Source organism: Gopherus evgoodei, chromosome 1 (assembly GCF_007399415.2).
Source record: "Gopherus evgoodei ecotype Sinaloan lineage chromosome 1, rGopEvg1_v1.p, whole genome shotgun sequence".
In the NCBI taxonomy this organism is placed as follows: Eukaryota; Metazoa; Chordata; order Testudines; family Testudinidae; genus Gopherus; species Gopherus evgoodei.
This window is the reverse complement of record NC_044322.1, coordinates 224,916,862-224,928,613: the sequence shown is the minus strand read 5'-3', so window position 1 is coordinate 224,928,613 and position 11,752 is coordinate 224,916,862. Positions and strand designations below refer to the sequence as shown.

At 46.3% G+C, this 11,752-nt stretch overlaps 1 protein-coding gene across 1 annotated transcript in view; it reads left to right on the top strand.

Annotated features, from left to right (window-relative positions):
- The first annotated feature begins 6,628 nt into the window (after nucleotides 1–6,628).
- LOC115644505 (alpha-2-macroglobulin-like protein 1) overlaps nucleotides 6,629–11,752 on the top strand; it is a 55,683-nt gene continuing 50,559 nt past the window's right edge. Inside the window, exons 1-4 of the mRNA XM_030548940.1 lie at nucleotides 6,629–6,696; nucleotides 9,398–9,581; nucleotides 10,898–10,939; nucleotides 11,396–11,540. Of these exons, the coding sequence (XP_030404800.1) occupies nucleotides 6,629–6,696; nucleotides 9,398–9,581; nucleotides 10,898–10,939; nucleotides 11,396–11,540 (439 nt within the window). The remainder of the gene's footprint in view (nucleotides 6,697–9,397; nucleotides 9,582–10,897; nucleotides 10,940–11,395; nucleotides 11,541–11,752) is intronic.

Below are 11,752 nucleotides of genomic sequence, written 5' to 3'. Positions count from 1 at the left end.
TCTCACAGACACTTAATCTCCATTTCACCAATGGATGGGAACCAGCCTTCACCGTCATGCCAGCCACCTCCTCCTCAAGTCAGACCCCAGAACACCTCAGTTGCAACTACAGCCATTGTGTACCTGGGTAGCACTAGAGAAGTATTCAGTGTGTTTACACTGTGGCAGAGCTCTGACCATGCCCCCATGGGTCCTGCACTTCTCAGTGGTTTATGCTAGCCTCAGTGGCTCACTGTGACCCTCCACATAGCCCTTCTCTCTCTAGGGCCAGGGTTACAGTCTACTGAGCCCTTTTAATCATAGACCAGTAAGGAGGTTGGTGAGAGAACTCCCATAGTCTCTGTTGTCCCTGGGGGCTTATTTCAAAACAGTTTAGCCTCCTGTCCTGACAGGGGCCTGACTTCCCCTCCCAGGAGATGTTCCTGTAGTGGTGGGTTTGAGGGGGAACCCAGGTCCACCCTCTACTCCAGGTTCCAGCCCAGGGACCCTAATGGTAGCAGCTGTTGGCAGCCAACCTTTCACTGCCAGAGTTGCTACATTTCCCTGGGCCACTTCCCTGCAGCTCTCCTGTTTCTCCCTTCTTCCCCTTACCTTAGGGCACCCTTAACAATGGTTTGAGAGTATCTTCATTAACCAACCCTTCAGCCACACTTGCTCTCCACTGGCTCTCCTCTGCCTGACTGGAGTGAGCCCTTTTTATTAGTATCAGCTGGGCCTTAATTAGAGTCAGGTGGTCACATTAACTTAATGGCCTCACCTGACTCTTTGAGGCTAATCAGTCAGGTGTTCTCATTAGCCTGGAGCAACCCCTGCTCTGGTCACTCAGGGAACAGAAAACTGTTAAAGCCAGTATATCTGCCTTCTGCTATACCCAACTGGCCTGGGTCTATCACAATACTAAGACTTTTAATGCAATTTAGCAGCAGGGAAGAAGGAGGAGCCAGCACTGTTTGAGCAGTCAGCTCTCCACATATTGCCAAAAAGTGCTTGATGGACCATAATTTGGGAACTTCTGAACTATCTACCCCAGTATCCTGCCAACTATTGTACCAGCTGTGGCCACAGGTACATCTGTTCATGTCACCTGTCTCTGACAATTGCTGGTACTTGATGTTTCAAGAGAAGACATGTAACACTTGGGCAGAACATACATGATTAATTGAGCACTGCTATATAATGGATTAGTTTTATTTCTGACACACAGGCTTACATCGAAGCATCAGATTTGATGACACTTCTCTTAGCCTTAATACCTCCCAGTTACATCTACCAGACTAGATGGGCCAATAGATAGATCTGGGGTAGTAGGAGGGATACTGGCCTAAGCTAGTACTATAGGAGGCCAGGTATATAAGCAGCTGGACCATTGGTCAGTTTGAGTATGACAGCTTTTACATTGTGGCTTAATACCCAGGCAGGAGTGAGCTGGTACCCTGTGTGGCATCAGCCTCAGGAACTGGCATCCAGTTGTTGCCAGTATCTACAGAGCTGAACTGAGAATGGCTTTCTCTGTTTGTGCCAGGTTTTTTTGTTCTGCTACACTGGTGGCATTCATGGCCCTCTTCTCTCTGGGCTGTGAGAAGCAAATGTGCAAACATGAGCTGTTGCATTGATTTGCTGGCTCACATAATTCCTTTGTGACTTCCATTTATTTGGAATCTCTCTTCCCTTCCTCCATCATTATTGAGTCAGTTCTTAGCATGAGATATAAAACCAAGGTCCTACTCTTGGCTACCTATGCCATTCAAAGATCTCATGGCATTTTTCCCAAGAGAATTATAAATCCATGATACACTCACATCTTGACTACTGCATGCAGAAGTGGTTGCCCCATCTCAAAAAAGATATGCTGGAATTGGAAAAGTTTCAGAAAAGGGCAACAAAAATTATTAGGGCTATGGAATGGCTGCCATATGAGGAGAGATTAATAAGACTGAGACTTTTCAGCTTGGAAAAGAGACGAATGAGGGGCAATGTGATAGAGGTCTATAAAATCATGAGTGGTGTGGAGAATGTAAATAAGGAAGTGTTATTTACCTCTTCATATAACACATGAACTAGGAGTTACCAAATGAAATTAATAAGCAGCAGGTTTTAAACAAATAAAAGCAAGTATTTCTTCACACAATGCAGAGTTAACCTGTGGAACTCTTTGCCAGAGGATGTTGCCAAGACTATAACAGGGTTCAAAAAAAACCTAGATAAGTTCACAGAGGATAGGTCCATCAATGGCCATTAGCCAGGATGGGCAGGAATGATGTCTCTAGCCTCTATTTGCCAGAAGCTGGGAATGGGCGACAGGGGATGGTCCACTTGATGATTACTGTTCATTCCTTCTGGAGCACCTGGTATTGGCCACTGTCAGAAGACAGGATAGTGGGCTAAATCAACCCTTGGTCTGACCCAGTATGGCCATTCTTATGTTCTTAATAAGCATGTTTCATCTGTCAGTCTGAATCTTGCTTTGATGAAGCGAGCATTAGCACTCATAAGGGACAGCTGGCAACTTGTCAAAGCTAAGAGTATTATAACATGCAAGACTCTATTAAAGTAGCTTTTAGACTGAACATCAGCAGAATCTTATCGAACAGTGAGATAGAGCAGGTTGTGTCATAGTCTTCCAGGGGAAAGGGTAGCAGCGCTTGGAACATTTAATATTAGACTGGCCAATATGCCAGATGACACACAGTAGAAAATGATCCTGCACTGGCTGAGACCCAGTGTAGGTTTTTCTTCTATAATACAAGCAGAGCTGTATTTCTGTTCAGAATTACACAAAAGTCTGCCTCTAAGGGCTCTCCAGAAGGCACCCACAACTACACAAAGCCAATAAATTATAGCAGGACCATGAAAAGTAGGCGGAACTAAAATTTGTGTTTCCACTAAAGTTGGCTAAGAGTCTTGCTGAGCTGCAACATCTAAGTGTTCTGGTTGAAGATTTAAATGGTGACTTGTGGCTCTCGGAGGAAAGGAATAGCCCAAAATAGAATGTTTCCTGGACAATAATAAAGTATGTGGAACATTGGCAGGTACAAGTGAAACACACAGACACACTTAGCAGGATATGTGAGGTTTCCTAGGACGCAGGAAGCCAAAGGAACTCCAGTGAGCCAGAGCAATGCAGCAAACGGAGACCCAGGACTGAATGAAATGGTAGATCAAACACCCTATGGAAATATCCCTTTGGTCCCAGGAATCCCATAACAGGCATCTGCCACTATAGAATTCCCCCGCTCTGACACATTCCCCACTAATCAGCGTATAGACATGAAATAACCAGGGCTCTTACGTCATTGCGGCAGTTCCAGCTGTGAGAGGCAGAAGGAGGACACAGCTCCACAGGAAAGCCATGCTCTTCATAGCTGGGTTCCAGCGGGCTCAGACTACCGGGATGTGTTCCTGCTCTACACCTCTCCTTCTCTGGCTCTTCTACTTCCCTTGTTCTCAGTTTATGCTGAAGCACCACCTATGTCTCTCACTGTTATGGTATCTGTATCTGGCTCTTTGCTTTTAATCCAAAGGGTAGAAATCAGGCAGCATATGACTGCCACTGGGAAGTGGGCAGGTGGACACTGCTAGAACAGAATTTACAAACCAACTTTCTAGGCTCACTCGCTTCAAGATTTCTGTTGGGTTTGCTAGTGCTTCTGTGGGAAGATGTCTGCTCTGTTCTTTACTTCCTTGCATCACCATTCAAGGCCACAGGAGACACAGTGGGAGCTGCATTAGTGTTATGAAAGGGTGTATTTATTAAAAGAACAGTGGGGAAAATTCATCCTTCATGAATTTTATGGACTGTACTCCAGAGCTGAATTTGTTCAGTCCTACTTTTCTTTCTAAAGAAAATTAACATCAGTGAAAATTCAGACAAATGGAAATAAAGGGGTAAAGTTTTTATGTCTTAATGAAACACCAATCTTTTCTCTTTCCTCCTCCCACTCAGGTCAGAGGCTCATAGCAGAGTGACTAACCAGAGAAAGAGAGCCAGGGGGAAGGTTTCTGCAGCAGGTCAAGTGCTGATGGCTGTCCACCCTATCCCACCAGTTCAGCCACTCATGAGTGAAGTCTAGAAATATCTGAGTCTGCATAAAATGATGCCAGAATATTGATGTGCCTCAGGGTCACGGACGTACAGAGTTGTGAGCCCATATATTGATCTGCCCTTCTGAACTAGTTTAAATGTCCGTTTGGGTCTGCTATATCAGGCTATGGGTACAGAGAGTGATTTCACACACACACACACACACACACACACACACACACACACACACACACACACACACACACACACACACACACACACACAAGTAACCCCACTCCCAGCCTCACTGGTCTTTGGCACCCCTATCCCCTTCTTAGCAAGTGAGGTTTAATGTAAGATGACCCCCTCCCATCCATGCATGCTAAGTATAGTTCTGCTGTCCTTTACTCATACAATAAGGATAACAACATTTAATTACCCCTGCATTCAAAAGCTACAGTGATTTATAACCCACAACCAGCCAAAATTGATCACATTGGCAAAGCAGCTCCATCTGCTGCACATCTAGACAGAGTAAGTGTGTATATGCAAATACAGTCTGCTCTTGAAGTCTTTTCCCTTAGCTCATCATGAGATGTCAGGGGAGAGCTCACCTAGACTCTGGTTACATGTTTGACACTAGGGGCCATTTGTATCTGTGACAGATGGCAGAACTCTATTTTGGATGTGTGGTTCTTTACCCTCTCTGTTGCCTCTTCAACTCCATGTTGGACTGATGTCCCAACAGGGCAGTGGCACAGGGCTGAGAAAAGAGGATCATTAAGTCCGTTGAAATAAAACATGCCAGATAATGGACTCACTCTAATCATGGGGAGAGGTCACCTAGTAACAAAACTACTGGTAGGACACCTGTTGAGGCAGATCAGGAAGTGACCTGACAGAGGAGACTGGAAGGTTATAAAGGCCTGCAGCAGCTTGTGCATGGGGCATGGAGACAATCTGGCCATTTCCCACTAGTTTAAGTTGAGGGTAGCTGGTGCAGGAACCAGATGAGGCCAGGGGATACCCTGCCTACTTGACTACAGAGAGTTCTCTAAGGACTCCCCAGGGAAGGGTGAGATAAAGAGGGACATTGTCTTCAATGTGTATGTGTTGTTTTCTAAATGATCTCTACTCTCGTGCTTTATTGCAGAAGTGAAGAACAATGGTGTTAGAACCCGATGCAGTGTCTGTGCGCTATGTGCCACACCTGTGCCACGCTCCCTGAAGAGGTAACACACAAGGCTCACACCTTTGGGCAAGATACTGAATGAGGATATGTTTAGCTATGGGGAGTCTGAGGAGGCAGCACTGAACTCAGGGACAGCAGCTGGGCCATATGTTCCTAGCTCTCAGGATGGGTTGTCAGACAGAGGGCTACTGAGTCACAGAGCTTAAGGCCAGAAGAGACCATTAGATCACCGAGTCTGACCTCCTGTACCACACAGGCTGCCGACATCCCCCAGCTCCCACACACTAAGCCCAAAAACTGAAATGAGACCCACAGGAGACTAGACTATTATGTGCTACAGGCAGAGAATAGGAGGGATTAAGGCAGTGGCAGGGAAATGATTCAGTGAGATATACCCAAATAATCCTGGCAAGTGACCTGCACCCACACCCTGCAAAGGAAGGCAAACCCCCTTCCCTCCAAGGTCCCCACTAATCTGGCCTGGGGGGAAATTCCTTCCCAACTGAACACGTGGTGAGTGGTTAGACCCTGAGCATGTGAGCAAGACCCAGCCAGCCCAGCCCCTGAGAGAGAGAATGCTCGGTGCCGCCTCAGAGACTCTGGCCCACCCTGACCAGTGTCCCATCTCCAGCCATGGCTAGATGTTTCAGAGGGAGGAGATAAAAAACCTTCTGGAATAAATTGCAGGAAGGAGAATCCCTTGCTGAGAGTGTGCCTAGAGACCCAAAACTGCAATAGTGCCTGGGCTTCTGTTATGCCTCTGGGAGATTAAAACACCCAGGGATGCAGCCACTGTCTCCTCACAGCAATCTGGTGGGCCGCCAGCAGGGGCAGCCTGACCAGATCTGTGACAGAGGGGAGTGGTGAGATAGATGACAACCTGCAGCGGATCTAAAGGTGCCATATCCCTGAGGTGAGCATGAGGTGGGTGAAGGGTGGATCGCTGTGAAGGTGAATGGACAGTGGTAGCGTTCAAGATGCCTTCGCCCTGCTGAGGAGCTGAGAACAGGGGATAAAGACTGGTGCATGACCTTAACTTTCATTGCATGCTATAGTCACATACCATGCCAGACACATGTGAAGATTCTCACTCTCATGATACCTACTCAGTCTGTATTACAGCTCACCAGATCCATAACTCACTATCAAAGTCTTTTTACACACTTGGTCACAGACACATTCCAGAATGGGGTAGGAGGAGGTCTGGGACTATGTGGCTTTTGCCAAGTTCCTAGTGGAGGTGGGTAAATATTGTCAATGTCATTAGCCCAGGGGAGATGAGATACTTACACCGCAAGCACCCTTTGGACTTAGGAGTCTCTGGGGGGATATTTAGGACTCAACTTCTGGAGCTGATAGCCAGCTGCTCTAAACTTAAGTGTGGATCTCACCAGCGGGCCGTCCCAGCCCAAGCAATGCAGGGAGTATTGCTCCTCTGGGCCCTGGCTCTGTTCCCAGTTGCAGCTCCAGCAACTCTGAATCCGTAAGGTTTTCCACTTTTGTTTGCTGGGGCTCAGTAGACAGGAATGTCTTTGCAGGGAGAGGAGGGGAGGTGGCTGAATTGGCTAGAATCCCAGTGCTGAGCTTTTGGGAGCCTTATCTTCAGGGGTGCCAAGCACCTGCAGCTCCCAGTGACTTTAATGGGAGTTATGGCACCTATGAAAATGAGCACAGCTGTAACTAGGCATTTTAGCATCCGGGACAAGGAAGCATATTTGTGCCACCTATTGGGGTGGGACTCGTTTTTCTGCCCCCACAGCTTTATACTCTGGGCGGATGCCCCACTTGCCTAACCTTGGTCACGGCCCTGAAAATTAGATCTTTGGTGTTGGTCTTGTTCTCTTTTTTCACACCATTCATGATTTTATAGACCTTTATCATATCCCCCTTTAGCTGTCTCTTTTCTAAACTGAAGAGTCCCAGTCTTATTAATACTTCCTCACATTGAATCAGTTTCATTCCCTTAATCATTTTCATTGTCCTTCTTTGCACCTTTCCAATTCTAGTATATCTTTATTGAGATGGGGCAACCAGATCTGCGTGCAGTATTCAAGATGTGGGTGTACCATGGATTTATATAAAGGCATTATGATATTTTCTGTTTTATTATCTATCCCTTTCCTAATGGTTCTTAACATACTGTTAGCTTTTTTTGAGTGCTGCTGCACACTGAGCAGATGTTTTCAGGGAGCTAACCACAATGATGCCAATATCTCTTTCTTGACTGGTAACAGCTAATTTAGACTCCATCATTTTGGATGTATAGTTGGGATTATTTTTCCAATGTGCATTACTTTGCATTTATCAATATTGAATTTCATCTGCTATTTTGTCACTTTATCACCCAGTTTACAGTCAGCTTTGAACTTAACAATCTTCAGTAATTTATTATTGTCTGAAAATGTTGCCACCTCATGGTTCACCCCCTTTTCCAGATCATTTATAAATATGTTGAACAGCACATGTCCCAGTACAGATCCCTGGGGGACCCAGCTCCATTCCTCTCTCTCCCTTCTGAAAACTGAACTGTTATTCCTGCCTTTTGTTTCCTATCTTTTAACCAGTTACTGATCCATGAAAGGACCTTCTGGCTTATCCCATGACAACTTACTTTGCTTAAGAACCTTTGGTGAGGGACCTTGTCAAAGGCTTTCTGAAAATCTAAGTACACAATATCCACTGGATCCCCCTTGTCCACATGCTTGTTAACCCCCTCAAAGCATTCTAAGAGATTGATGGGGCATGATTTCCCTTTACAAAAGCCATATTGACTCTATCCCAACATATTGTGTTCATCTATGTGTCTGATAACTCTATTCTTTACTATAATTTTAGCCAATTTACCTGATACTGAAGTTAGGCTTACCAGTCTGGAATTGCCCGGATCACTTCTGGAGACTTCTTTACAAATAAGTGTTATATTAGCAATCCTCCAGTCATTTGGTACAGAGGCTGATTTAAGGAATAGGTTACATACCAAAATTAGTAGTTCTGCAATTTCACATTAGAATTCCTTCAGAACTCTTGGGTGAATATCATCTGGTTCTGGTGACTCATTACTGTTTGATTTATACATTTGTTTCAAAACCTCCTCTGCTGGCACCTCAGTCTGGGACAGGTTCCTCAGATTTGTCACCTAAAAAGAATGGCTCAGGTGTGAGAATCTCCCTCACATCCTCTGCTGAAAGACTGATGCAAAAAACTGTATTTAGCTTCTCCACAACGGCCTTGTCTTCCTTGAGTGCTTCTTTAGCACTGTGATCATCCAGTGGCCCCCAGGATTCCTGCTTCTGATGTACTGGAAAATTGTTTTGCTGTTAGATTTTGTGTTCTTAGCTAATTGTTCTTCAGTTTCATTCTTGGCTGATCTAATTATACTTTTGCACTTGTCTTGCCACAGTTTAAGTTCCCTTCTATTTTCCTCATTAGGATTTGACTTCCAATTTTTCAATGATGCCTTTTTGCCTCTAATCCCCTCTTTAACTCTGCTGCTTAGCCATGGTGGCATTTTTTGGTCCTCTTACTGTTTTTTTTTGTGTGTGTGAGGACCTGAGGAATGAACTAGAGCAGTGATGTGTAAACTGGGGTGGGGGGGAGTGGGAGGAAGTTCTTGGGGGTGGGAGGAGGAAGAAACTGGGATCCCGTGCTTCCTACAGGACCCAGTGCCATAATAGCAGGAGCAGGATAAAATTAGAGTGGGTATTGCAAGGACAGGATTGGGATTAAAACAATAGTTCTCCCATGCTGCAAACAACATGAATGCCCTGGCCAGCAGCTGCTGCTCTCTGGCCACCCATATCTGAAGGCAGCGCCGCCACCAGCAGCAGCACAGAAATAAGGAATTAATTTAGATTACAAGTAATGAGGGGCATGACAAATTCTGTGAATGGTAAGGGGGATGCAACTGGAAAAGTTTGCACACACTGGACTAGATTACTCCTGCCCTGAATCAGACACTCATCTTCTAGGTATGATAGATCTATGCCAGTGTATTGTGCCATGTTCTGATTCCATACTGGGCACGCTGCCTCCTCCTGGGATGGGAAGGAAATTGCACCACAAATTCCCCCACTGATCCATGGTGTCTTCCTTAATTGGAGCAGTAGACAGTCCTCCCTTGGCTTGTCCACCTGAAACAATGAATTACCCATCCCCCATTTCCCCCATCTCCTCCTCTCTCCTAGTTACTATGTGGTAGTAATCCCAGCCATCATTCACCATCCTGGCCATGAGAAGGTCTGCATCCACCTCAGCTCCCTCCCTGAGACTGTCCACCTGGCTGTCACCTTGGAGATGCAAACCCAGAATCACACCCTAGTGGAGAAGGATGTGGAGAAGCCAGGAATCTTTGAGTGCATCAGCTTCAAGGTGAGCTCAGGTGCTGCTCCTAATTCTATAGGGGGCGCTCTCACCTCCAAGTCAGAAAAGAGCCCTGTGCCCCTAGTGTACACTATGCTACACCCCACTGCTGTGTGTGATGCTACCCTGAGTTCTCTAACCAAGCAAGTTCAGTCCATCCCCACCACCCGTGGGCAGAGCACCCAACAGTCTAACAGACTAGAAAAGATTTCCATTATTTAAACCAAAATTTACTACTTTGCTCAGTTTCATGCCATTTAATCCTAGTTAAACCCTGCAGGAAAACCAGCCCTCTTCTTTCTTGGTGTTTACACTGTTCAAGTATTTGTAATTCATTAATCAAACTAATGTATATGGACTAAGTTCTTTTCATCTTTCCTCATAAATCAGTCACTCTAGTTTGTTAAGAGTGTGGTTCTGCCCTAAAATGTGAGTAGGTAAAACGGTTCCCTTCATAAGCAGTTAACACACAAGCTTCTATGTGCATTCAGGTTCATGGTTCCAGACTCTCTTGACACACTGGTTTTGCTCTCTTTCACTTCTGTTCTTCCCACAGGGTCAGCCCAGCCCAGTGAGAGGGAGCTGGAGTCTGGTCTGGGTGTCAACAAAAGAGTTACTAAGTTCTCATTGCAGAACCTTTATTGCAGGTGATGATGTGGGTGAAGGAAAGAGCCCAGTGTGACTCTCAGAGCCCAGGGGGAGTATGCAGTTAGTAAAGATCTTTCTACTTGGAAACTAAGTCCCTTCGATCTAGCCTGAGAGACGATAAACATGGAGCCCAACACAGCCATTCTTACAGCATCACTTTTCAGAGTAGAACTGCTCTCTATTTATTTGTGGTGCTCCACACTGGATGTCCCCAGACTTTATTGACATCACCCTTGTACTGAGGTGCACTGAACTGTGCACAGTATAATAGTCGTACCAGTGCTGTGTTAGTTGGCTCTCCATCAGACAACACATGGCCTCTCTTAGTCCAAGAATACTGTCTCCAGGGTCCCGCTTACAGGTTGGTCTTCAAGTGGTGCAACCCTACAAAAATAAATCAAGAATGATCACTGCAGGTGGGTGAGTGCCCCACCTCCCACCATGCCCCCTCCTGCTCCTTATCCTTCCAAATGTTTCTTGTAGGATCAGGTTGGCTAGAAATGGGTTCCAGCCACAGAATTTGGAGCCAGATCTCCAATGTCCTGGAGTTTTGGGGTTGTTTAGCTCTGAAGCCAATTACTATCCTGGTGTGTGAGAAATGAAATCTCACTGATGTATTTGTTTTCTTTTTTCCTCTTGCTTCAACTCACCCCTTTCCCCTCCCCTGCATTCTGCAGGTGCCAGCCTTCGTTCCTAGGGAAAAACAGTTTAATGAACCAGTAAGTCTCATATCTTCCAACCCCCTTTGTTCCCACAAGCCCGAGGGCTCCAATCCGCCCCCGTCCCAGGGACTAGCACAGGTAAATGAAGAGAGGAGGAGAAGATATGGAGGCTGGGATGAGACAGCGGAAAAGGAGGAGGAGGGAAAATGGAGACTTACACAATAGGAGGAGGATGGGCAGAAGAGAGGGTAGGGGGAACAAAGGGAGCCCAAGAATGGGTATGAGAGGGAGAAGAGAAGGAAGAAAAAGCCTGTTGAGGGTGAGGATAGAGAGAGATAAGAGGAATGGGGATTTTTTTTAATCCATCATCTCCTGGGAACACAGGAGATGGCAGATAAAGGCCTGTCTCCTAGGACCTACCCTGGGTGGGTTGGCAGAGTAGCTTCCCCACACAAAGTGGCATCCGGTTCTCAGTCCTGCCACTGAGGCACCAGTTTCCTTTGCATCTCTCAGGCAGAAGAAGTGGCCTCTGTGCATGCAGTGATCCACAGGGGGGAGAGGGTGAGCTACGAGGCACGCAAGAAGGTGCTGGTAAGAAGACAGACGCCAAGGATTGTCATCGACACAGACAAGCCCTTCTATAAACCTGGAGAGACAGGTACGAATGGCAAGAGGCACATGGAGCTTGGGGGTGGAGACTCAGTGGCTGTCCACAGCAGGGGATGGTGATCTCTTCAGATATAACCAGCTATGCAGTACCGGGCCTGAGGGAAAACAGGTGCTGCAGGGAGTGGGGTGGGTGTGTCACTACAAGGTGTTCTCCCCTCTGAGTCAGCACTGATCCCAGGGGCACCATGATGGTGGAAGTAC